General features: G+C 60.9%; 7 protein-coding genes across 7 annotated transcripts; 3 read left to right on the forward strand and 4 right to left on the reverse strand.

The window, feature by feature from the left end:
- Positions 1 to 561: 561 nt before the first annotated feature.
- COLE_07652 (uncharacterized protein) lies at positions 562 to 1,776 on the reverse strand (the record flags this gene model as incomplete). The annotated part of the gene is made up of 4 exons (XM_018419948.2): positions 562 to 727; positions 763 to 911; positions 966 to 1,548; positions 1,727 to 1,776. 4 exons carry the CDS (start codon positions 1,774 to 1,776, stop codon positions 562 to 564), a joined length of 948 nt encoding a protein of 315 aa, XP_018275525.1.
- A 1,451-nt stretch (positions 1,777 to 3,227) lies between these two features.
- Positions 3,228 to 8,584, reverse strand: COLE_07653 (uncharacterized protein; the record flags this gene model as incomplete). The annotated part of the gene is made up of 5 exons (XM_018425038.1): positions 3,228 to 3,340; positions 3,377 to 3,610; positions 3,673 to 5,265; positions 5,302 to 7,891; positions 7,931 to 8,584. 5 exons carry the CDS (start codon positions 8,582 to 8,584, stop codon positions 3,228 to 3,230), a joined length of 5,184 nt encoding a protein of 1,727 aa, XP_018275524.1.
- A 615-nt stretch (positions 8,585 to 9,199) lies between these two features.
- On the reverse strand, positions 9,200 to 9,658 carry COLE_07654 (uncharacterized protein; the record flags this gene model as incomplete). Its single annotated transcript, XM_018419947.2, has 1 exon — positions 9,200 to 9,658. The coding sequence occupies one exon, from the start codon at positions 9,656 to 9,658 to the stop codon at positions 9,200 to 9,202; it is 459 nt and encodes a 152-aa protein (XP_018275523.1).
- Positions 9,659 to 10,371: 713 nt separating this feature from the next.
- Positions 10,372 to 13,197, forward strand: COLE_07655 (uncharacterized protein; the record flags this gene model as incomplete). The annotated part of the gene is made up of 4 exons (XM_018424445.2): positions 10,372 to 10,740; positions 10,797 to 11,138; positions 11,177 to 12,069; positions 12,102 to 13,197. 4 exons carry the CDS (start codon positions 10,372 to 10,374, stop codon positions 13,195 to 13,197), a joined length of 2,700 nt encoding a protein of 899 aa, XP_018275522.1.
- Positions 13,198 to 13,588: 391 nt separating this feature from the next.
- On the forward strand, positions 13,589 to 16,656 carry COLE_07656 (uncharacterized protein; the record flags this gene model as incomplete). The annotated part of the gene is made up of 4 exons (XM_018424444.2): positions 13,589 to 13,628; positions 13,831 to 14,018; positions 14,074 to 15,580; positions 15,629 to 16,656. 4 exons carry the CDS (start codon positions 13,589 to 13,591, stop codon positions 16,654 to 16,656), a joined length of 2,763 nt encoding a protein of 920 aa, XP_018275521.1.
- A 116-nt stretch (positions 16,657 to 16,772) lies between these two features.
- On the reverse strand, positions 16,773 to 17,693 carry COLE_07657 (uncharacterized protein; the record flags this gene model as incomplete). Its single annotated transcript, XM_018427005.2, has 2 exons — positions 16,773 to 16,954; positions 16,988 to 17,693. 2 exons carry the CDS (start codon positions 17,691 to 17,693, stop codon positions 16,773 to 16,775), a joined length of 888 nt encoding a protein of 295 aa, XP_018275520.1.
- Positions 17,694 to 17,901: 208 nt separating this feature from the next.
- On the forward strand, positions 17,902 to 20,892 carry COLE_07658 (uncharacterized protein; the record flags this gene model as incomplete). Its single annotated transcript, XM_018424443.2, has 1 exon — positions 17,902 to 20,892. One exon carries the CDS (start codon positions 17,902 to 17,904, stop codon positions 20,890 to 20,892), a length of 2,991 nt encoding a protein of 996 aa, XP_018275519.1.
- Positions 20,893 to 21,025: the final 133 nt, after the last annotated feature.

Below are 21,025 nucleotides of genomic sequence, written 5' to 3' on the forward strand. Positions count from 1 at the left end.
TGGTGGAGAGTTGGGGGTGGAGCGTGGAGCGTGGAGCGTGGAGCGGAGCAAAGTGGAGAGTGCGAGAGAAAAAGATAGATGAGAGATGAGATGGACGATGGATGAGGATGGGATGGCGGATGGCGGATGGAGTGGATGAAGACTGGGGGGTTGCTCGACGCGACCTTATATACCGGCGCGCGAAGCCCTGGGGTGGGCGAGTGGAGGTGGAGGCCGAGGCTCAAGCCGCAAGCATGCACACGCGTCTACTCGTACAGTCTTCGCATTGCTCTCACGTGCATGGCCTGCTGCATGCTCCTAGCCGCCTGGGCGTGTCTACGCAAGCCGTGGCCCCAATGAATTGGGCGATGCATGCTGCGCGCTGCGCTCCCGCATTGTTATGCGCGGACGCGACTTGTAGGCATGTTTGTTTGTCGCGAATCTCCCGAGGTAAACCCATCGTCTCATCCCCTCATGTCTCTCGGCATGCTTGCGTCTCCGCATCGCATTCATCTCAATGGGTCAATATGGATACAATAGGATCTATGCCGTCTGGCTCTATACTCTATCGGCCGCGGCCGTCTAAATCATGGCAAAGCCCAGCGCCAGCGCCACCGCGCCCACTGCCACACTAGCCCCGTCGCGCCGCGCCGCGCCGACCACCGCGTCCGCCTGTGCGCCGTCCGCGAACCGGCTCACATACGTCGGCGTCTCCGTCAAATGGCGCGGATTCGGGAGGTTGTTTCCGCTGGCATCAGCTCGATGAACAGCAACCCCACTCACTCCTTCTGGAACATGTACATCGGCTGCTTGGCGCCCGGCGTGCATTTCTCCGGCGCGCCCGCGCAGTCCTGTTCCGGCGGCACGGGCTGGGGGAGCATGGCAAACTTGTTCGTCTTGCCCGTAATCTTGCACTTGTACATGTTATTGTACTGGGGTCAGCCTCGGTACGCTACGCAGCCGACGGCAGCGCCGGCGCCACGCACAATCTCGTTCCCGTAGCCTTCGCCGTTCATACGCGTGTGGATCCAGTTCCACGTACAGATGCACCCGTCTTTCGGGCACGGCGGAAGGCCGGGCGGGATGCGGTACTCGACGAGCCGGAACCACGGGGACGTGTGGTTGACGCTGATGACGACCATGTCCTCGGGCTTGACCTTGTACGGGTCCGACTCGTACGCGATCGCGAGCGCGGTGCCGCCGAACCGCGAGACGTTGAGGCGCGCGTACGGCGTCCCGTACTCGTTGGCCGTGTGCAGCGGCCCGTGCTCCGGGCAGCAGTACTGCAGCAGCGGCTTGGCTTTGTAACTCCACTCTGGCGGGCGGTATTTCGTGAAGGCGCGGTTGCACCCGATCTCAAAGGTCGCCGTCTTGCCCGTTTCCAGCTCCATGAATGCGTCGGCGGCCGGCGTGCAGTTGCGCATGTTGTGGCCGAACCATTCGGAGACGGTCAGGTTGTCCATGCCCCGCGCAGGGTTGACGGGGTCCACTAGTTGTCCGTGCTGGATCGGCGCGTCGCCCAGATCGGGCCAGTTGAAGCCGTACAGCGATGGGTGCCAGAGCGTGAGGCTGGGGTTAGCGCATGAGACATGGAGGGTGGGAATGTTGGCGAGGCTGGTAGAGTATGTGGGGTCCTTGACAACGGCCACGGGGGCGCGCGCTCGTCTTGGACAGACATTGGTGGGCGCGGCCAACCAGGAAGTGCGGCGTTGGTCTCCAACATTGTCGCCGACAAAAGCCTACTCACTGTGCGTCCGCCACACACGCGAGGACGAACGATGCGAGCGCGAGCCGCATCGCGCGGGAGTTGGGGGTAGAGCCGGGGGTGGGGGGGTGGGGGGCCAAGGGAGAGTGGGAGGTTGCGGTCGACTGTTGTGCAAGGTCTCGACTCGTGGTTGCCTGGTGGTGTAGTTGATGTGAGAAAGACCAAGAGGCTGGTGCGAGCGAGATAAAGGCTTGGCGGTGATGACTTGGCGACAGTGACGGGATGAGATGACAAAGCAGAAACAGCAGACGAGACAAAACACAGGGGCGAGGACAATGAAGAGTGAAGAGACAGCGAGACAGCGAGACAGAGAGAAAGAGTGATGGCGGAGTGGCAATGTCTCATCAATCAATTGTCGCTCGATGACCATCCCCCAGAGCTGGATGAGACGGACTCGGCGGACTCGGCAACAGGGCCGATGAATTCAGGACACAGGAACGTGGGAAGTGCTGTGCACTTGGCGCCGCCGCCGACCCTCTGCCCGTCGGCGCTCTCTTTCGCTCAGCATGCATGACGAATGTCCGTGTCCGTTCTGGTTCTGGTTCTGGTTCTGGTTCTGCGGGCCAGTCGCCAGACGCCAGACGTGAGGCGGGATACAGGGCCGAGGAATCGGGGTGCGCCACCGGCGGGACATGAGGCTGATACAATTCATTCATATCGGGGGCGCTCGACGCGTCGGCTGAACCGTTTGGTCCAACGGTTGTACTCTGTCAGCGCTTGGGCTTGGGCGTGTATGCGGCCTGGCAGCTGGCGGTCCAAGATGGGCATGCATCAGCTGTGGAACGGTGTGGTACTTGTGAGCTCCCGCCAGATCGAAAGTGAACTGCGCACCTGGCTGGGCTGGACACGCTTCCCGCTGCGTCTTGGGTCGTCATGCGGGAGGACGGCCACCTTGGATCCTGGGTTGACCTGCGTCGTCGTCGTCGTCGACAAGGGTTTGCTGCGTCGTGCGTTTCTTTCCTCGTGTCTCTCTCGTCGTCCCGCTGCGTAGTCGCCATCGCCTTGACGTTGGTACCCAAAGCTAAACCTAAGCTCAATGCATCCGAGATATTCAAGGACATGTGACTGGGCTGGGCTGGGTCATATGGATGTCTCGTAGCTCTCGTAGCTCTCATCCCGTTATGCTCGCTCTTCCCGCGCCACGCTCTCATTCTCTAAGCAGAGTTTAATGGATTATTCAACGTATTCAGCATGTCGCCTGCTAAAGTCTCAACGGCATCAGCTGCCTATAGCCTGCTCACTCGCACAGCACTCGCACAGCAGCACTCACACAAACTCTTTTCCTCCCCGGCATCGCCCAAATTCTATAACGTCCAGCTCTGCCCTGCTCAGCTCGGCTCATATGCAATGTTAGCACAACACCCCCACCCCTCGGACCAGAGTTTACATGCAGCGGGATACACAAAGACTTTACTCTATAACCAACCACCTGTGATGATGACGCCCACGGACAGGCGAGGTGGTAGCACACAAATCGCCCACCTCACGACAGGTTGAACGACCCCTGTCCGTCCTTCATCGACCGCATCAGCTGCGAAGACAGGACAGCCCGAGACGAGTAGTTGGGCAGCTTCAGATACGTCGCGCACGTCATGACTGAGTATATCAGCACTATCCCAACGCAAAACGTACCAGACGGAAGGTAGTCATCAGCCTTGAACGGCGCCTCATGCGGCTTTCGCACCACCGTAAACTGCGGGTTCAGACCCTTGAATCCCCCCAGAGGCAGCTTCGGTGCCCCAGTCATAAACTGCAGGAAGGCGCGACGCTCCTCCTTCGAGTACGAGGTCATCACGTCGATGAGGTCACGCACGACGCGACTGTCAGAGTTGTACCCGTGGTCGGCCTTGATAGCCTGCTCAAGAGCTGCATGTTAGTCAATGTACTCTCTCAAGCTCTCAAGGGCTAAGAACAGCGCATGTACTCACTCTCCTGAGACCAGTCCTCCTCCGCGTTGCCACACAACAGCGCGAGCTCGTCCGGCGAGAAGATCTGCAAGTCGACAACCGGGAAGATGGAAGAAAAGCCTTCCTGGAATGCCTGCAGCTGGTGGTGTACACCCGAGCCCAGCGTGAGGTCCAGCACGAGCTCAATGTACTCGCCCAGGTTGGAGTCGTCGACGTCTATGCTCCTGCCGCCAGACTTCAACTCAATGTCATAGCCAGGAAGGGTAAAGTCCAGTGAGAGGTCGTGCAGTTTGGCACCGCCAATGGTAAGGGCTGCCAGCTTGCTGCGGCGTGTGGAAGGAGGAAGAGCGGCAAGACCCTCAATCTCCTGACGCGCTTGCTGATACGACTGTAGCCGTTCAAGCGAGCGAGCCAGCGGTGCGTCCACCAACTTGAGCGTTGCGATCGACTTCTTGACCGGCTTGTTCAGCACCATCTTGAGGAACACGCGGTTAAAGTTGAGGTCGATGATACGCGAGTCCAGCATCGCGCGGCCGACGAAAACACCTAGCGTTTTAAAGTACGACAAGCGCTGACTGTCTCTGCCCGCCTCGTCCTTTTTGAGAGGAGCTGGGAAGAGGCCGTGGGGATGCCACACATGGGATCCCTCATGCGACTCGTCTTCGTCACGCCAAAGCTTAAGTGACCGGCGAGCAAACTCCTTGGACGCTAGGGCATAGAACTCGAGGGTTGGGCCAAGTCCCGTGCCGATCTCGTCAAAGTACTCGACCTCGAGGATACCGTCGGCCTTTCCGTACAACTCAAGGACCTTGACGCATGACTCGAGCAGCTGCGCCCGAGAGATACGGACCTTCTGGCGACTCAGACGCGATACGAGCGGAAGACCTTCGTCTCGGCGGCTACTGCTGCTGTTGCGAGGTTGAGAGGCCTGCCAATGTGCGATTAGGCGTCCGTAACCGAACGACGTCGAGCGCAGGAATGCGTACCGCACCTCAAATGGGAACAGGAAGGCAAAGAACTTGGGCAGCTCCTCGGCCCATTCTGGCAGGCATCCGCTGGCGATTATCATGGTTTCTTCGAGTTGGCGGGTAAGCTTGGCAGTGAGCTTGTTGTTGACGAACAGAGATTCGTCGAGAGCCGCGGCGCGGCCTGCCATACTGTCGCGGCGGTCCGTGCAGAGGTTGTGAACAACACGCAGCAGACGCAGGATTTGGGACACCTGCTGATCGGACTCGACAACATCTGGCATCAAGCTTGTAGTCGTGGCAGGGGACGGCGCGTCGAGAGTCGACTGCGGCTCTTCATCCTTGGGAAGAGGTCCGTCCACCTTGCGGAACTTGAAGGTGACGGGGAGGGCAAATACATTGCCGGGCACAGGCGAGCTCTTGGCGTACTTGTGGACAGCGCCGTAGATGGTGTCTGTGGGTCGCAGCGTCTGGCCGTCGACAGAAAACTCAAGATGCCAGTCCACTGGGGCAGTTTTGACGGCCCCAGCATACGATCCGGTACGAGTGGGTGTACCCGATGAGCCGGCCCCGGCGCTCTCCGCAGCAGCCTGGTTAGGTGTCGCGATACGTGTGCCGTCAGGCGTCTTGGCCTCCACTCTAGATCCGTCTTGCGCGTTAGCATGGCTTTGCCATGTAAGCTCACCGGGTGCCACCGACATGTTCACGACCTTCTCCGAGGGGCGACGAGCAGCGAGCTCCTCCTCCATCTCTTCCTCAAATACCTCGGCGTCATAATCATCCTCAGAGAAGTCTTCAAAGTCCAGGTCCATCGGCATATGAGGCAGGAAACCTGGCGGAGAGGCGTTGGTTGACGCTTGCGGGGCGCTGGTGGGAGGAGCAGAGGTGGAAGGACCCTCACCAGTGCTCTCAGTCTCAGCTGGTCGTCCGCTGAGACGTGCGCTGCGCCGCCGTGGCTGCTTGGCCCCGGCTCCCTCCTTGCTTTCAGTTGGCTCTGGGACGGCTGCCTTGGTGGAAGATTCCTGAGCCGGTGTCGCCTCGCCACCTAGCAGGGGGCGACTGCCAGGCAGGCCAGACTGCCCGGGAGGTCCAGCCGCCAAGGCCGCAAGGAGTCGCTCAGTCGACGACCCAACTGCACCTCCTCTGCTCGCGGCATAGGCGGCGAACATGCTTTGGAGGGTTGATCCCCCTCCAAGCGTAAGAGGGTCGTTGATGCGAGGCCGAAGGTAGTCGTGCAGGGCTCTCACCGGCGCGATCGCTTGAATCGTGACGCTGAGTGAGCTCATGGCCTTGGGGATATCCTCCCCCTCCTCGGCCTGTAGTCGGATACGCATGGTGCGGCCAAGCGAGTTGGATGAGCCACCCATGCCGTTGAACGCCGTCTCTACTTCGAACGACTCCAGGCGGCCCAACGACTCGTGGAGCCGCTTGACAAGTGTTGCCAAGGGGGAGGGTGTGAATGCGCTATCGGAGAACGTGTCGTAAAGCATAGCCCGGCGCTCGTTGGAAGGCACAGATCCGTCAATGTCGACATATCGGAGAAGGCCAGCAACAAGGCCACTCTTGAGAAGCTCAAAGCTAGAAAGCGACTGGCCCACGTTGGTGAACTGAGATGCAATCTCGCGAAGAGTGTCACGGATCTCTCCCTCTGTAGCCTCGGGGACGCACAGGCGGTCCACAAGCTTACGAAGCTCGTCCAATACCAGAGCAGCCTCATCATGCTTGTCACCAGCCACTGCAAACAAACTTTTGGCGATGATGATTCGCGCCCGGATGATGTTGGCATCGTAGGGATCAATGCCGGAAGACTTGCGAGGAAGTGGAGATGAGAGCACTTCGCCCAAGAGGCCAGAAATGGCGCCAGGGTTATCCCCAGTCCGCGTCGCCGACTGGCCTGGTGGGCAGGCCCGAGGCGTTGATGGCTCGCTCGACTTGACTGGTGTTGTGGTGTCGTCCTTTGTGTCAGACAGCGTCTCCTCAGCCTTCGCCTCTGCAGCCTTTTCCGAGCCCGTCTGCTCCTTCGCCAGTGACTCGATCTCGTAAACCACGCCTTCGCGAAGGAATGAGGTGAGGTACACGGCGGGCAGCTTGTTCACAAGTACCTCGACCAACTGGAGCGCGTTTAGCACGAATGCGGCATTGTCCTTGGCCGAGATGATTGAACCAAGGAAGCTCGACATGGGAACTGAGGTGAGGGCGGGCTGAAGGTCATCCGGCTCGGCGAACGCGGTTGCCTTGAGAATACCAGTGAGGGCCTTCGTACGAACGCGCGAGCTGACAGAGGCAGCGTAGACGTCAACAAGAACAGGTACGAGAGCGCGCATAAACTTGGAGACGAGGTCAGGCTGCGACTTCATGAGCCTCAAGCGCTCTTCGTATTGGGCCTCGGCGTCGCGCTTTGTCTTGAGGTTGAATGCGGCCAGCGTAGACAACGGTGAGTCCTGAGCACTGGCTACGACGTCGGCTGACGGAGTACTCGGTCCACTTGACGACGCGGAAGCATCTCCAGCCCGATTGCTGGCCTGGCGGCGAGGGCGCTCGCGCTCAGGACGTCCGCCACGCCTCTTGATCTTTGCCAGACTCTTCTCCGTGTAGGCGCGCGAGTCGAAAACACCGTCACGAGGCATGGGGGGCAGAAGCTCGCAAACAAGGCCAAGCGCCTCCTCGACCTGGTCCTTTGGGCGGTGGGCCAGGTTCTGCATGATGACCATGTCGGCCACACCGCCGCCCAAGCTCTGCCCGCCAGGGGCGTCACCCTGTTCGGTTTCCTCGTGCGATGAGGGAAGAACACCAGTCAGAATGTAGTGGACTGTGCTAGTCATGCCAGCCTCCAAGAATGCAATTGTGACCTTGGCAGAGGCGCGAGCCGCCGCTGAGAGCGCCTTGAGAAGGTGGGTGTAGGTGGTGTCAGATATGATCGGAGAGCCGCCCGATGGCGTTAGGAGAGCGTTGATTGCGACAACAGTTTCGAGGTCCAAAAGGCCCTCCAAGTTCTCCGCGCTGTGTCGATATGACTCCAGGGAACGAACCACGGCGAGTGTGGCTTGCTCGACCAGTCGCTGGTCCGACTGCGTCAAAACCTCGCGAAGGATGGGGAACACCTCGCGGACCATGGCGAAGTAGTCACCTGACACGTTGCGGCAACAGTTGGCAGCAGCAGTGACTGCAGTGCGCTGTACATTGGTCGAGAAGAACGGTAAAAAGTTGAGTAGCGCACCCAGGCCGCCCTCGCGAACGATCGCGCCCGGGTACTCGGCCGAAATCTTCTCCATCGTCTTCGGGTTAGCACAAAGGGTATGTGGGACTTGACCTACACTCAGAGTCTGCTCTGCAAGCTCAATATACGAGATCTCGTTGAGCTTGGAACACAGCGCCTTCACAGCACCAAGGTGGACTAGCGTGTGGCCTGATCCGGGAAGCGCTTCCATGAGGTGGGCCAGACAGCGACACGCGAGCAGCTGGGCCTCCATTTCTTCCTGCTCGCCACCAGGCATAAATCCTCCCGTGCTCATAGCAAGAGCAGCAGCCAGTTGAGCATCCTCGTCCATCGCAGCGTCCATGTCCATTTTTGAGCTGTCGGTTTCGGCGGTGGGGTCAATGTTGGGCCTGCCGTTAAGAATGGCGATAAACTCGGTAGCAAATGAATTGACTGAGAAGGCGGCGCCGAGGGTGTCTTCGTTGCTAACCAAAAGCAGATCGCTGCATTCTCGTAGAGCTTGCAGACGGACAGCACCTTTCGGAGACCGGAGATTGGCTTTGAGACGCTTGAAGCGGTTGGAAAGACCCGACATCATACCGCCAAAGCCACGGAATTCGCCACCAAAGAGGGCAGCGGCGGTTGCATCGTCGAAGAGTGCACGGTCCGCAAGGCGAGCTAGACGCTCGTAGGCGGAGCTGCCTCGAGCATTCAGACCAAGCCCTCCGTCAATGTCATCTTCGTGATCATCTTCATGATCCGAATGTTCCATGTCTTCATCGTCGTCAAAGTGGTCGGAATCGAGGAGACCACCACCAGCACGGTGAGAGCCGCCCGCCTCGTCCCAGCGTGACGCATCGTCTTCCATCTGCTCGTCAAGCAATTGTCTAGCGGCTGTGATGTCAGGGGAATGCAAAGGAGGGGTGAGACGGGGGGGCGCTCCCTGTGCCACTCACAGCTGTCGCCCTTCTTCGATCTGTCAGAGGAAAGTCCGCCGCCCTTCTTCATCGTCGACCTGGGGCAAGTCAGCAATCATTTCGCGCCTTGAACACTCACTTCTTGGATTCGGACTTCTTGGTAGCCTTAGATTGCCCTTTAATCGAACGAGGCTTGGGAATGGACTTGGCTCGTTTGGCTTGGGGAGGGGGCTCGTCAGTAGCGGGTGAGGGTTCGCGGGGGGCACGCTTCTTGCCCTTGGGATCAGAGGACGTGGTGGGTGTCGCGTCGGGGTTCAGCAACGTCGCAGAGTAGCGAGAGCTGCAGAATGGTCAGTAAACAGCAACAGGACACCTCATGGCCGGGGGAAGTGGCGAAAGACACGCCAGCCCATTGATGTGGAGGGGCACGGGGCAGCAGCTGCATGACCCACTGGGTGTAGGTGCTTTACTCACCGACGGGCTACACCAGAGGAAGCGGAAGGTTGGTCTGCTTGAGCTTTGCCCTTGCCACTAGGGGTGCTGGAAGCGGAGGAGGCCGTGTTGTCGCTTTGGTCAGAGTAGGCGATGGACAAGCGAGCTGAGCGGCGAGGGCCCGGAGTAGGAAGAGTCGGAGGAGGAGGAGGAGGAGGAGGGTTGGAGGAAGAAGAAGAGGAGGGTGATGGGTCGCTCTTTTTGTTGGAAGAGCGAGTGAGGCGGACAGGTGACAGAGACTGGGGCTGCTGGAGGGTGATGTGACCTGGGGGGAGGATTGACGAATCGACAGCGAGTTGAGAGGTTGAGGAGGTGGCGAGGGGTGGTGCAGTGGGTGCGAGTGCGAGCGTTGTGGGTGGAGGGGGAGGTGCAGGTACAGAATTAGGTCTCGGGGTGTGTCGATTACGTTTAGAAGAACGAGGAGATGGCTGTTCCATGGAGAGGTCTTGGTGGTGGCCAGCTGGTTCGAGGTCGCCGGGTCGCGGGAGGTTGGCGTTGTTTGGAAGGGTGAGATGAGAGTGAGATGTGGTGGGTGCAACGAGTGATGGAGAGGAGAGAAAGGGGATGAGAGAATGAGAGAATGAGAAGAAGAGAAAGAGATGATGGAGATGAAGATGAACGAGTGGGAGGTGTGTGCCTCCAACTAGCTCGAGATCCTCACTCGATGCGCGTCACAAACGTCACAGCGTGTCACAGCGCGCGTCAGCACCTGGTGTGACGGCGTGGCGATGTCTGGTGCCAGCGCAGCCGTGTGTGTGTGTGGGTGTGTGTGGCTATTGGGGATGACCGAGGTAGCGAGGGGGCCAGGTGTGATAGTGAGGGCGAGGAGGAGGTCACTAGAGAAGACTGGGACGACGACGTGAGAGATCGTGAGAGATACTCCATCCTCCTCTTGCTGATTGTTAATCGATCCCACCCCACTTGTATAGCTTGTATGCAGGCCTAATTCAATTCCTAATAACAAGTGCCCTATCGCCACCCTGGAGCCCCAGTACAACTTTCCAACTCGAGTGTCGACTCAGACTTGGATAGCGAGCTGGCCACATTTATACCCCAACCTCTCTTTCTCTCACTCACTCTTCCCAAGAACATCTCGGCTCCACCGACGGCCATGGTCGTCGACGCTCGCCACGATTCGTGCACGGCAGACATGCCCTCCTCCTCACAATTCCCCGCCCTCGTTCCAGACCTCCTCACCGCCCTTCGAGCACTCAGAGTGGCAAACCCAAAAGCCACCCGCTCAACTGTCCACATCTACCCCGCCACTCTCTTTGCCAAGAATGCTGCCACAGCTAAAGACCGCCAGATCACAAGCTGGAAGATGACCGAGCACATGTACTTCAAGAAGGACAACGAGTTCCCCACTCTGGCTCGAGGCCTCTTCACTGAAGTCGTCAATGGCAAAGCCCAAGTGCCCCCAGCTGCCTTGCCAACCTTCGGACCCGGTCCGGTCAAGGAGCGTATTGTCGCAAGGGGGTATGACAAGTTTTTCAACACTGGCGAGATGGCTTGGACGAGCGTGAGTCTGAGCATCGAGCAACTCGAGCACTCGAGCGCGTGACTGACCTTCTTCAGTGGGAGGCGATTGAGAAACACTCCGAGCCTCCCTACCACCTCACTCTCAAGTCTAACGGCTGCCTAATCCTCATCTCGGCTCTATCCCCAACAGAGCTGCTGGTCGCATCCAAGCACTCGCTGGGCACCACCACCGAGACCAGCTTGCGCGACGTCGAGACCCAACTCAACAATGTCAAACTCGACACCCCCTCCGAGGCCGCAACGCCCGCCGAGCCTTCCTCAAAAGCCCACGCCGAGGTCGGGCGCGAGTGGGTTGCGCGAACATTGCAGCGTAGTGGAAAGACTACAGACGAGCTCGCCAAGAGGCTGTGGGACGAGAACCTCACCGCGGTCCTAGAGGTGAGTCCGCTCGTTGAAGCGCACAGTCTTACCCCTAGCTCTGCGACGATTCCTTTGAAGAACACGTTATCGCGACGCCCGAGTACTGGACCGGCCTTCACCTTCACGGTCTCAACTACAACACCCCGCTCTTTGCCACCAAGTCGCCAGACGACGTCGCAGCCTTTGCCGAAGAGTTCGGCTTCATCCCTACCAAGCACATCACCCTCACCTCTGTGCCCGAGGTCAAGGCCTTCACCGATGAGGTCGCCAAGAGCGGCTCTTGGGAAGGGGAAATGATTGAGGGTTTTGTTGTCCGTGCCACGGTCAAGGACACGCCCAAGACTGCGTCCAGCCCGCCATATCTTCCCGGCGCTCCATTCTTCTTCAAGGTCAAGTTTGAAGAACCTTACCTGCTCTACCGCCAGTTCCGCGAGACAACCCGAGCCATGCTCCCACTTCTTGACAAGATCAGCCCGGAGAAGGAGGCCGACCTCTGGAAGAAGATTCGATCTCGGACACGGCGGCCAGAGGTCGGTGTATATGCCGAGTGGTGCGGACGGAAGATGAAGGAAGCCCCGGGGCTCTTCAAGAACTACGAGCGCGGAGTGGTCCGTGTCCGTGAGGTGTTCCTCAAGTGGATTGAGGGAGAGGGCAAGGCGGCGTGGGAGTCAGCTAAGAACGGGACGTGGAAGGCCCAGTCAGCCATCGCCGCCGAGACTGCCAAGGCGGTCAAAGACGCGTCTCGCGCGGGTTTGCCCAAGAAGTGGATTCTCGTTCCCGTGGCTGTACCGGGATGCGGCAAGACCACCGTCGGGACGGCCCTTGCCGATCTGTTCGGCTTTGCCCACACCCAAAGCGACGACATCGTGTCGAAGAAGAGCACGGCGGGCAAGTTCAAGCAGAACATTGTCGAGCTGTTGAAGACGCACAATGTCGTCTACGCCGACCGGTAAGCCAGGTTCTGGGCGGGGCTAACATCAGTAACAACCACATTGACAAGCATTACACTGAGCTCGCCGGATTGCCCGATGAGAAGCAGTTCGCGAAAGCGCTCAAGCCCTACGACGTTCGACTCGTCGCCATCGTCTGGGACATTGATGCGCAGCCATATCACCGCCTTCTTCGCCTCTGCTCAGAACGAGTAGTCAAGCGCGGCGATAACCATCAGACTCTCCGCCCTGATCGGACGGTTGACGCCGAGCACGAGGCCGTGGTTGCCAACTTCCTTCACAACTTTACCACGCCAGATGCTTCGCTCTTCGACAAGCAGATCGTTATCGGCATTGAAGACGACCAGCGCACCTCATTGGGCAAGGCCGTCGATGGGGTCGTGGAGGTGTTGGGATTGAAGCGTCCATCGGAGGAAGAAATCGATGCGGCATTGGCAGCGGCACAGGCATACAAGGTGACCACGCCGTTCCACGGCATGACGCGCATGGGCAAGCCTGTACGCTACTTTGGCCTCGCCCCCGAGATCGACATTGACGAGGTGGTGGGAGACGCACTCCGGAGCCCTATGCCTGCAGCGGCTGCCGAGTCTGCCACCGCGTTCATCAAGTCTCTCCGCGAGAAGCAGCGCATCACCGCCCGGCCTCACATCACCCTGTCGCACGAGAAGAATGTCAAGGCTGAGCAGGACGCCGCCGGGGAGGGTGCAGCTCCCGGGCCCCACGCCAAGGCTTGGGCCACGTGCAAGACGCTTGCGGAGAAGGGCATCGCGCCGATTTACGAGTTTGACGTGACGCACCTTGCGTGGGACGATCGGGTGATGGCGCTCGTGGTCAGCAACATCCGGCCGCAGGGTGAGACCGAGAAGGAGCGCGACGACCAGCGCGAGGCGGGTCTGGAACTGGTCCTGCCGGAAGAGGTCCAGATGAACCTGCACGTGACGGTTGGCACGCAGTCGGAGACGATCTCTGCGTTCGAGTCGCGCAGTGTCGTGCGCGCTGCGCGGGAAGCGATCGCCAGAGGGCAGGGGACAGGCGAGGGCGGCGAGGCGGTCGAGGGCGGCGGAGCAGTGCATTGGGTGGCGGTTGGGCCACTGAGTGGGACAGGCCGCATCCGGGGCATGTATTGAGGCAAGCAGCATGTGCATTGGGCCATCCAGAGATACCATTCATCATCGATCACTTCTTGTTATGCATCTATACGCATCTTGTACTGCTTGCGCTGAAGAGGAGAGGTTGTGCCACGGACGGAGTTTGACAATAGCGGGGTCAGATTGACCACGTGGGTGGTGGAGGTCGCTGGAGCTTCCACCGTGGCGCGGCATTGAACGCGTGGGGGGGATGGGCTGGATCGCTTCGAGTGACGACGTGTGGACGCTCGACGCTAGCACAGACACTCTCTTCAACGTCGTCAAGCCCTCCTCCTCCGCCCCGCCTCTCCTAGCACCCCTCTCCCCCTCCTCTCTCCCACTCCCGACCCTATAAAGCGCGCCCCGACCGCCATTCAAAACCCCCGCTGCCATGTCCTCCTTTAAGAAGGACGACGAGGCAGGCGTCATGTGTAAGTGCTTGTTCTCTCACTCCTCACTTCCCTCGCCCGCTCCCAAACATCTCCCTCTTCATGTTGTTGGGCCGTCTCAATCGCATTCTCGTGCCTCCAGAGTCTCCACGCGGCGCGCGTCCGCACTCGCACTCGTACTCGCACTCGCGCCCCCAAACACCCCGCCGATACTATCACAGACGGTCACTGACAGGCTCCGCAGCATTCCACCATGACAAGAGCACCGTCCTGCAAGAGGCGCGCGTCTTCAACGAGTCGCCCATCTCGCCGCGCAAATGCCGTGCTCTCCTCACCCGCATCGTCTACCTCCTCTATGTCGGCGAGACATTTTCCACCCACGAGGCCACTACCCTCTTCTTCGGCGTGACCAAGCTCTTCCAGCACAAGGATGTAGGTTCTAGTTGACGGCTCGACAGCTACACGTGCAGCAGCCGCTGACCTCTAGACCGCGTTGCGACAGATGGTCTACCTTGTTATCAAGGAGCTGTCCAGCATCGCCGAGGACGTGATCATGGTCACGTCGTCAATCATGAAGGACATGCAGCCAAACCTCGAGGTTGTGTACCGGCCGAACGCGATCCGCGCACTGGCGCGCATCATCGACGCGCAGACAGTGCAGTCGTTTGAGCGCTTCTTCAAGTCGGCGCTGGTCGACCGGTCGCCGCCCGTGTCTTCTGCATCCATCACCTCGGCATACCACCTCTTCCCCATCGCCGGCGGCGTCATCAAGCGCTGGAGCAACGAGGCGCAGGAGGCTGTCAATGCCAAGGCCGTCTCATCGTCGTCATACACGCCCTCGATGGCCGCGGCGTACATCTCGGGCGGCGGCTCCAACGGGTATCAGAGCGTGTCCAGCTCGAGCTACATCATGCAGTACCACGCGCTCGGCCTGCTCTACCTCATGCGCGAGAAGGACCGCATGGCCGTCACCAAGATGGTGCAGCAGTTTGGCGCGGGCAAGTCGGCCACGGTCGTGCGTAACCCCATGGCTATCTGCATGCTCGTCCGCTTCGCACGCAAGATCATGGACGAGGACCCCAACGTCCAGAAGCAGATGCACGAGTATCTCGAGGGCCTTCTGCGCCACAAGTCGGACATGGTCAACATCGAGGCCGCGCGCGCCATTTGCGAGATGCGCAGCGTCACCAGCGCCGAGCTGTACCGCCCCGTCGCCGTGCTCCAGCTCTTCCTCTCGTCGCCCAAGCCCGTGCTCAAGTTTGCTGCTGTCAAAACGCTCAGCAAGCTGGCACAGACTCACCCCGACGCCGTGACCAGCTGCAACCTCGATCTCGAGAACCTCATCTCGGACTCGAACCGCAGCATCGCGACGTACGCCATCACGACGCTGCTCAAGACGGGCAACGAGGCGAGCGTCGACCGCTTGATGAAGCAGATCTCGTCGTTCATGACCGACATCACGGACGAGTTCAAGATCATTGTCGTCGACGCCATCCGCTCGCTCTGCCTCAAGTTCCCCACCAAGCAGGCTGTCATGCTCACCTTCCTCTCCGGCGTCCTGCGCGACGAAGGCGGCTACGACTTCAAGCTCGCCGTCGTCGACGCCATCTTCGACATGATCAAGTACATCCAGGACTCGCGCGAGGCCGCCCTCTCCCACTTGTGCGAGTTCATCGAGGACTGCGAGTTCACCAAGCTGTCGGTGCGCATCCTCCACCTCCTCGGCATCGAGGGCCCCAAGACGCGCAACCCCACAAAGTACATCCGCTACATCTACAACCGTGTGGTGCTTGAGAACGCCGTTGTGCGCGCGGCTGCCGTGTCGTCGCTCGCCAAGTTTGGGGTGTCGGCCAACGACACGACGGTGGTCAAGAGCATCGGTGTCCTTCTCCGCCGCTGCCTTGACGACGTGGACGACGAGGTCCGCGACCGCGCCGCCATGTACCTCAAGGTGATCGAGGACAAGCAGCTTGCCGACGCCTATGTGCGCGAGGGTGAGTTTGGCTCGTCTCGTTTCATGGCGTTTTGCTGACGTTTCCCAGAAGCTGTGTGGTCGCTAAGCGCCCTGGAGAGCTCGCTTCTGTCGTACATCAAGGACGACAGCAAGCACGCGCAGGCTTTCGATGTCGCGTCAGTGCCCAAGATCAGCCGCGACCAGGCGGCCGCCGAGGTCTCGCAGAGGCCATCAGCGCTCCAGACGATTGCTTCGAGCTCGGCCGCGCCAGCCCAGTCCTCGACCCCGCAGCCCACCGCAGCCGAGACTGCGTCCAGCTACGCCGAGCAGCTGGCCGCAGTGCCCGAGTTTGCGAGCTACGGTCCTGTGCTCAAGTCGTCGGTCAAGCCTGTCGAGCTCACCGAAAGTGAGACCGAGTACGCCGTGTCGGCCGTCAAGCACATTTTCAAGGAACACATCGTGTTCCAGTTCAACGCGGCCAACACGATCCCCGACACGGTGCTCGAGCAGGTGTCGGTTATCATGGTGCCGGCCGAGGAGGAGACGGGCCTCACCGAGGACTTTATCATCCCCGTGCCGTCGCTGACAACGTCGACGGGCGCCGGGCAGGTGTATGTCTCGTTCACGCGCGACGATCCGGCCGAGTACCAGACCGCGACGTACAGCTGCACGCTCAAGTTTGTGTCGAAGGAGGTGGACCCGACGAGCGGGGAGCCCGAAGAGGAGGGCTACGACGACGAGTACCAAGTCGAAGACTTGGACCTGGGCGCGGGCGACTACATCGTGCCGACGTACGTGACGTTCGCGAGCGAGTGGGACAAGCTCGCGACGGCGCCGAGCGTGACCGAGTCGTTTGCGCTGTCCGGCTCCGAGTCGCTGCGCGACGCCGTCAAAAGCCTCATCGAAGTGCTCAACATGGAGGCGCTGGGCGGCACCGAGGCGCCGACGTCGACGTCGGTCCACACGCTCAATATGAGCGGCATGGTAGCCGGCGGCGGCGGCAAGGTGCTCGCGCGCTGCCGCATGACTTATGCGTCGGGGCAGGGCGTCACCCTCGAATTGGCGGTGCGCGCGGAGAAGGAGGAGGCGACACGGCTCGTCATGGCTGCTATTTAGCTGTTTGTAGGAATGCACGTTAGATTTCGGGTGCAGAGGCCGCGGTCAGGTGCTGTTCCAACCACAGGCCGGAATCAGACGTGCCGTTCGACCACGGGACTGAGCAAATGCATAATCTAGCCGAGGTACGAGCGGATGACCTCGATGCCGGCGGCGCGGCGGCGCATGCTGATCGAGTGGTTCATCCCGAGCGCCCACTCCGCGGTGGACGCCGTAAACTTGACGCCGCTCCCCTGCGGCCTGGGCGGGGTGAAGAGCGCATACTCGCCCGCCACACGCAGCATATCCGCGCGCGACGCTACCATCAGCCCCTGTGCATTCCCGGACTCACCCTCAGCCCGCTCCATGCCCTTGGCCCATACCGACGCGGCGGGCTCGCGCGCGCGCGCCCCGCGCGCCAACAACGGCGCGGTGCCGAACAGCGCCGCCGCACTCGTGTCCCGCGCCACAGGCTCCAGCCGCATCTGCACCGGCGCAGCGGCAGCGAAGCGCGTGCGCCGCCCCTCGCCCGCCCGCGACCCGTCCCCGGCCACCGGGACGCCGCGGCCCTTGCTCTCGCGCGGCTTGCGCGGCGCCGCGCGCCGCGGCGCGTCCGGCCGCGTGAACTTGCGCGCAAGTTCCGCGCCCTCGAAAAACTCGGAGGAGACCGCGGAGAGGTTCGTGCGCGGCTGCTGCGCGCGGTCGGCGCGAGGCGCGGCGCGGTCGGCGCGAGCGACGGACGGACGGTCGCCGCGAGACGCACCCGCACGGTCGCCGCGAGACGCACCCGCACGGTCGCCACGGGGACGGTCGGTGCGCGCGGCGTCGGTGCGCGGGCCGGTGGCACGCTCGGCGCGCCGCTCGCGCCCGGCTGCGCCCGGCAGGTTTTGGTACGACGACTTGGGGATCTGGAGCGCCGGGAGGGTGCGCGTGCGCTTCGGCTGCGCCGTGAAGCCGAGCGACGTTTTGGCGGCGCCCTCGGCACCAGCGCTGGCGCCGGCGGCGTCGAGCGCGGCGCGCGTCGTGTGCAGTCCGCGAAGCAGGATGCGGGACGCCATTGTGTGTGGTGTGGACACGGAGTAACGGCCTCAGTCACAAGACGAGGGACATTTCGGAGCGGAGGGGGATTAAAGGGAGGAAAAGTGGAAAATATGCCACGTGACATGTCAATCTTGGATCTTCGACCGCTTGTTGACGAGTTCTTCGTCGAATTGCTGACTTGACCACACGCCAGCTCTGGCGATATACCCCTCTCGGCACCCCAGCATGTCCACAGAAGACTACGACGAGTTCGGCAACTACATCGGCGGCGACCTCGACTCTGACGACGACTCGGATGTCGATATCGCCCCCGCCGTGCCGTCGGCCCCTGGGCCAGCCGGGCCCAGTGGGAGCTATGCCCCTCTCGAGGGCTTTGATGACGAGGACCAGGACGCAGACGAGCCGATGGACGAGGACGAAGACACAGGCATGCAGATGACGCTGCACGGCGTCGACGGCACCGCAGGCAACCAGGTCGTGCTGCACGAGGACAAGAAGTATTATGCGACCGCAGAGGAGACGTACGGCCCAGACGTCGAGGCGATGGTGCAGGAGGAGGACACGCAACTCCTTACCGAGCCCATCGTACAGCCTGTCAAGGTCCGCAACTTCACCGTGCAGGAGAAGGACCTGCCCATGACGCGCTTCGACAGGAACTTCATGGTCGACATGCTCCAGCACCCCGACATGTCGCGCAACGTCATGGTCGCCGGCCACATCCACCACGGCAAGACGTCGCTCGTGGACATGCTCGTGTTCGAGACGCACCAGCTTACATGGGACGCCGACCGGCCAACACGGTACACCGACACGCACGTCCTCGAGCGCGCGCGCGAGATTTCCATGAAGTGCGGCCCTATGACCCTCGTGCTGCCCGACTCGCGCGGCAAGTCGCATCTCGTCAACCTCATCGACACGCCCGGCCACCTCAACTTCATGGACGAGGTTGCGTGCGCAACGCGCCTCGCTGACGGCGTCGTCGTCGTCGTCGACGTGATCGAAGGCGTGATGGCCGGTACTGAGGCTGTGATCCGGCACGCGATGCAGGAGGGCCTGCCGATGGTGCTTGTCGTTAACAAGATGGACCGCCTTATCCTCGAGCTCCGCCTGCCCCCATCCGAGGCCTTCTTCAAGGTCAAGCATACGATCGAAGAAGTCAACTCGTTCGTCGCGTCCATCGACCCCGACGAGAAGTACCGCTTGTCGCCGGAGCGCGGCAACGTCGCGTTCGCATCGACCCAGATGGGGTGGTGCTTCACCCTCAACACCTTTGCGCAGATGTACGCCGACACGTACGGCGCACTCGACGTCGATGCGTTCGCCAAGCGGTTGTGGGGCAACATCTACTTTGACGGGGAGCGGCGCAAGTTCGTGCGCAACCCCGCCGACCCCGAGTCGAAGCGCTCGTTCGTCCACTTCATCCTCGAGCCACTGTACAAGCTCTACACAACGGTGTTGAGCGAAGACACGGATACGCTCAAGGAGACGCTCGCCGACCTGCGCATCACCCTCAAGCCCGCCATGTACAAGATGGACGTGCGGCCGCTGCTCAAGGTTGTGACGGACGCGTTCTTCGGGCCATCGATCGGTCTCGTCGACATGATCACCACCTTCCTCCCCTCGCCCGTCGCCGCTGCAAGGCAAAAGGTCGAGCGCTCCTTCACTGGCCCTTTAAATACGCGGCTTGGGGAGGCGCTGCTGTCGTGCGACGCGGACGGCCCGACCGTTGTGCAGGTGACGAAACTGTTCATGACGACGGACGCGCAGGAGTTCCGTGCCTTTGGCCGCGTCATGAGCGGCAAGATCTCGCGCGGGCAACCAGTGTACGTGCTGGGCGAGGGGTACTCGCTCGACGACGAAGAAGACATGGTGCCCGCAATCGTCGAGGGGGTCATGCTCGACGAGTCGCGGTATAATGTGGACATTGAGACCGCGTACGCCGGCAACCTCGTGTTGCTCTCCGGCGTCGATGCGTCGATCAACAAGACAGCAACCATCTACGAGCGCGGAATCGACGACGACATGTACATCTTCAAGCCGATCCGGCACTTTGCGCAGTCGGTGCTCAAGGTCGCTGTCGAGCCTGTCGCTCCTTCGGAATTGCCGAAAATGCTCGACGGCTTGCGCAAGATCAACAAATCGTACCCGCTGGTGCAGACCAAGGTTGAGGAGTCGGGCGAACATATCATCCTGGGTACTGGCGAGATCTACGTCGACAGCGTGCTGCACGACTTGCGCAAGCTCTTCTCCGAGATCGAGATCAAGGTGTCGGACCCAGTGACCAAGTTCTGCGAGACGGTAGTCGAGACGTCGGCCCTCAAGTGCTACGCCGAGACGCCGAACAAGAAGAACAAGCTTACCATGATTTCGGAGCCCCTCGAAAGTGGGATTGCCAAGGACATTGAAAACGGCAAGGTGACGATGCGCATGACGAACAAGGAGCGAGGCAAGTTCTTTGAGCAGAACTACGGGTGGGACCTGTTGGCATCGCGGAATATCTGGGCGTTCGGGCCAGACGACAACGGGCCAAACGTGCTGGTCAATGACACGCTGCCGAGCGAAGTCGACACCAAGCTTCTGACCAACGTGCGTGAGAGCATCAAGCAGGGCTTCCAGTGGGCGGCGCGCGAAGGGCCACTGTGCGACGAGCCGATCCGTGGCGTGAAATTCCGCCTGCTGGATGCGACTGTGTCTCCGGAGCCAATATACCGCGGTGGCGGCCAGATCATCCCGACTGCTCGCCGCGTGTGCTACTCGTCGATGCTGTTGGCGTCCCCGCGTCTCCTGGAGCCAGTGTATTATGTCGAAGTGCAGGCGCCGGCAGACTGCGTCGCGGCCGTGTACACGGTGCTCTCGCGGCGCCGCGGCCACGTCACCAAGGACATCCCCAAGCCCGGCTCGCCGCTGTACACTGTCAAGGCGTATATTCCTGTGCTGGACGCGAACGGGTTCGAGACCGACCTGCGTACCGCGACCATGGGGCAGGCGTTCCCGCAGATGACGTTTGACCACTGGCAGGTCGTCCCTGGCGATCCGACAGATAAGACGATCCAGCTGCGGCCTCTCGAGCCGGCGCAGGGCCAGGATCTTGCCCGCGACCTCGTGCTCAAGACGCGCCGCCGTAAGGGTCTCAGCGACAGCATCGCCGTCGCAAAGTATCTTGACGACGACTTGCTCGTGGCCATCAGCGCGAGCAACCCCGACTTGTTGGGGTAGGCGGATGTGTTGGAGACAAGGGGGATGATTGGCCGCGGCCGTGTTGGCGCTGGAGGCGAACTTGTAGTAGATAAAAGACCGTCGCGCTGCGACGAGTAGATGCATGGAGATCATGTAGCGTGGGGCCTTGTTA

Source organism: Cutaneotrichosporon oleaginosum, assembly GCF_008065305.1.
Source record: "Cutaneotrichosporon oleaginosum strain ATCC 20508 chromosome Unknown ATCC20508_contig08, whole genome shotgun sequence".
Lineage (NCBI taxonomy): Eukaryota > Fungi > Basidiomycota > Tremellomycetes > Trichosporonales > Trichosporonaceae > Cutaneotrichosporon > Cutaneotrichosporon oleaginosum.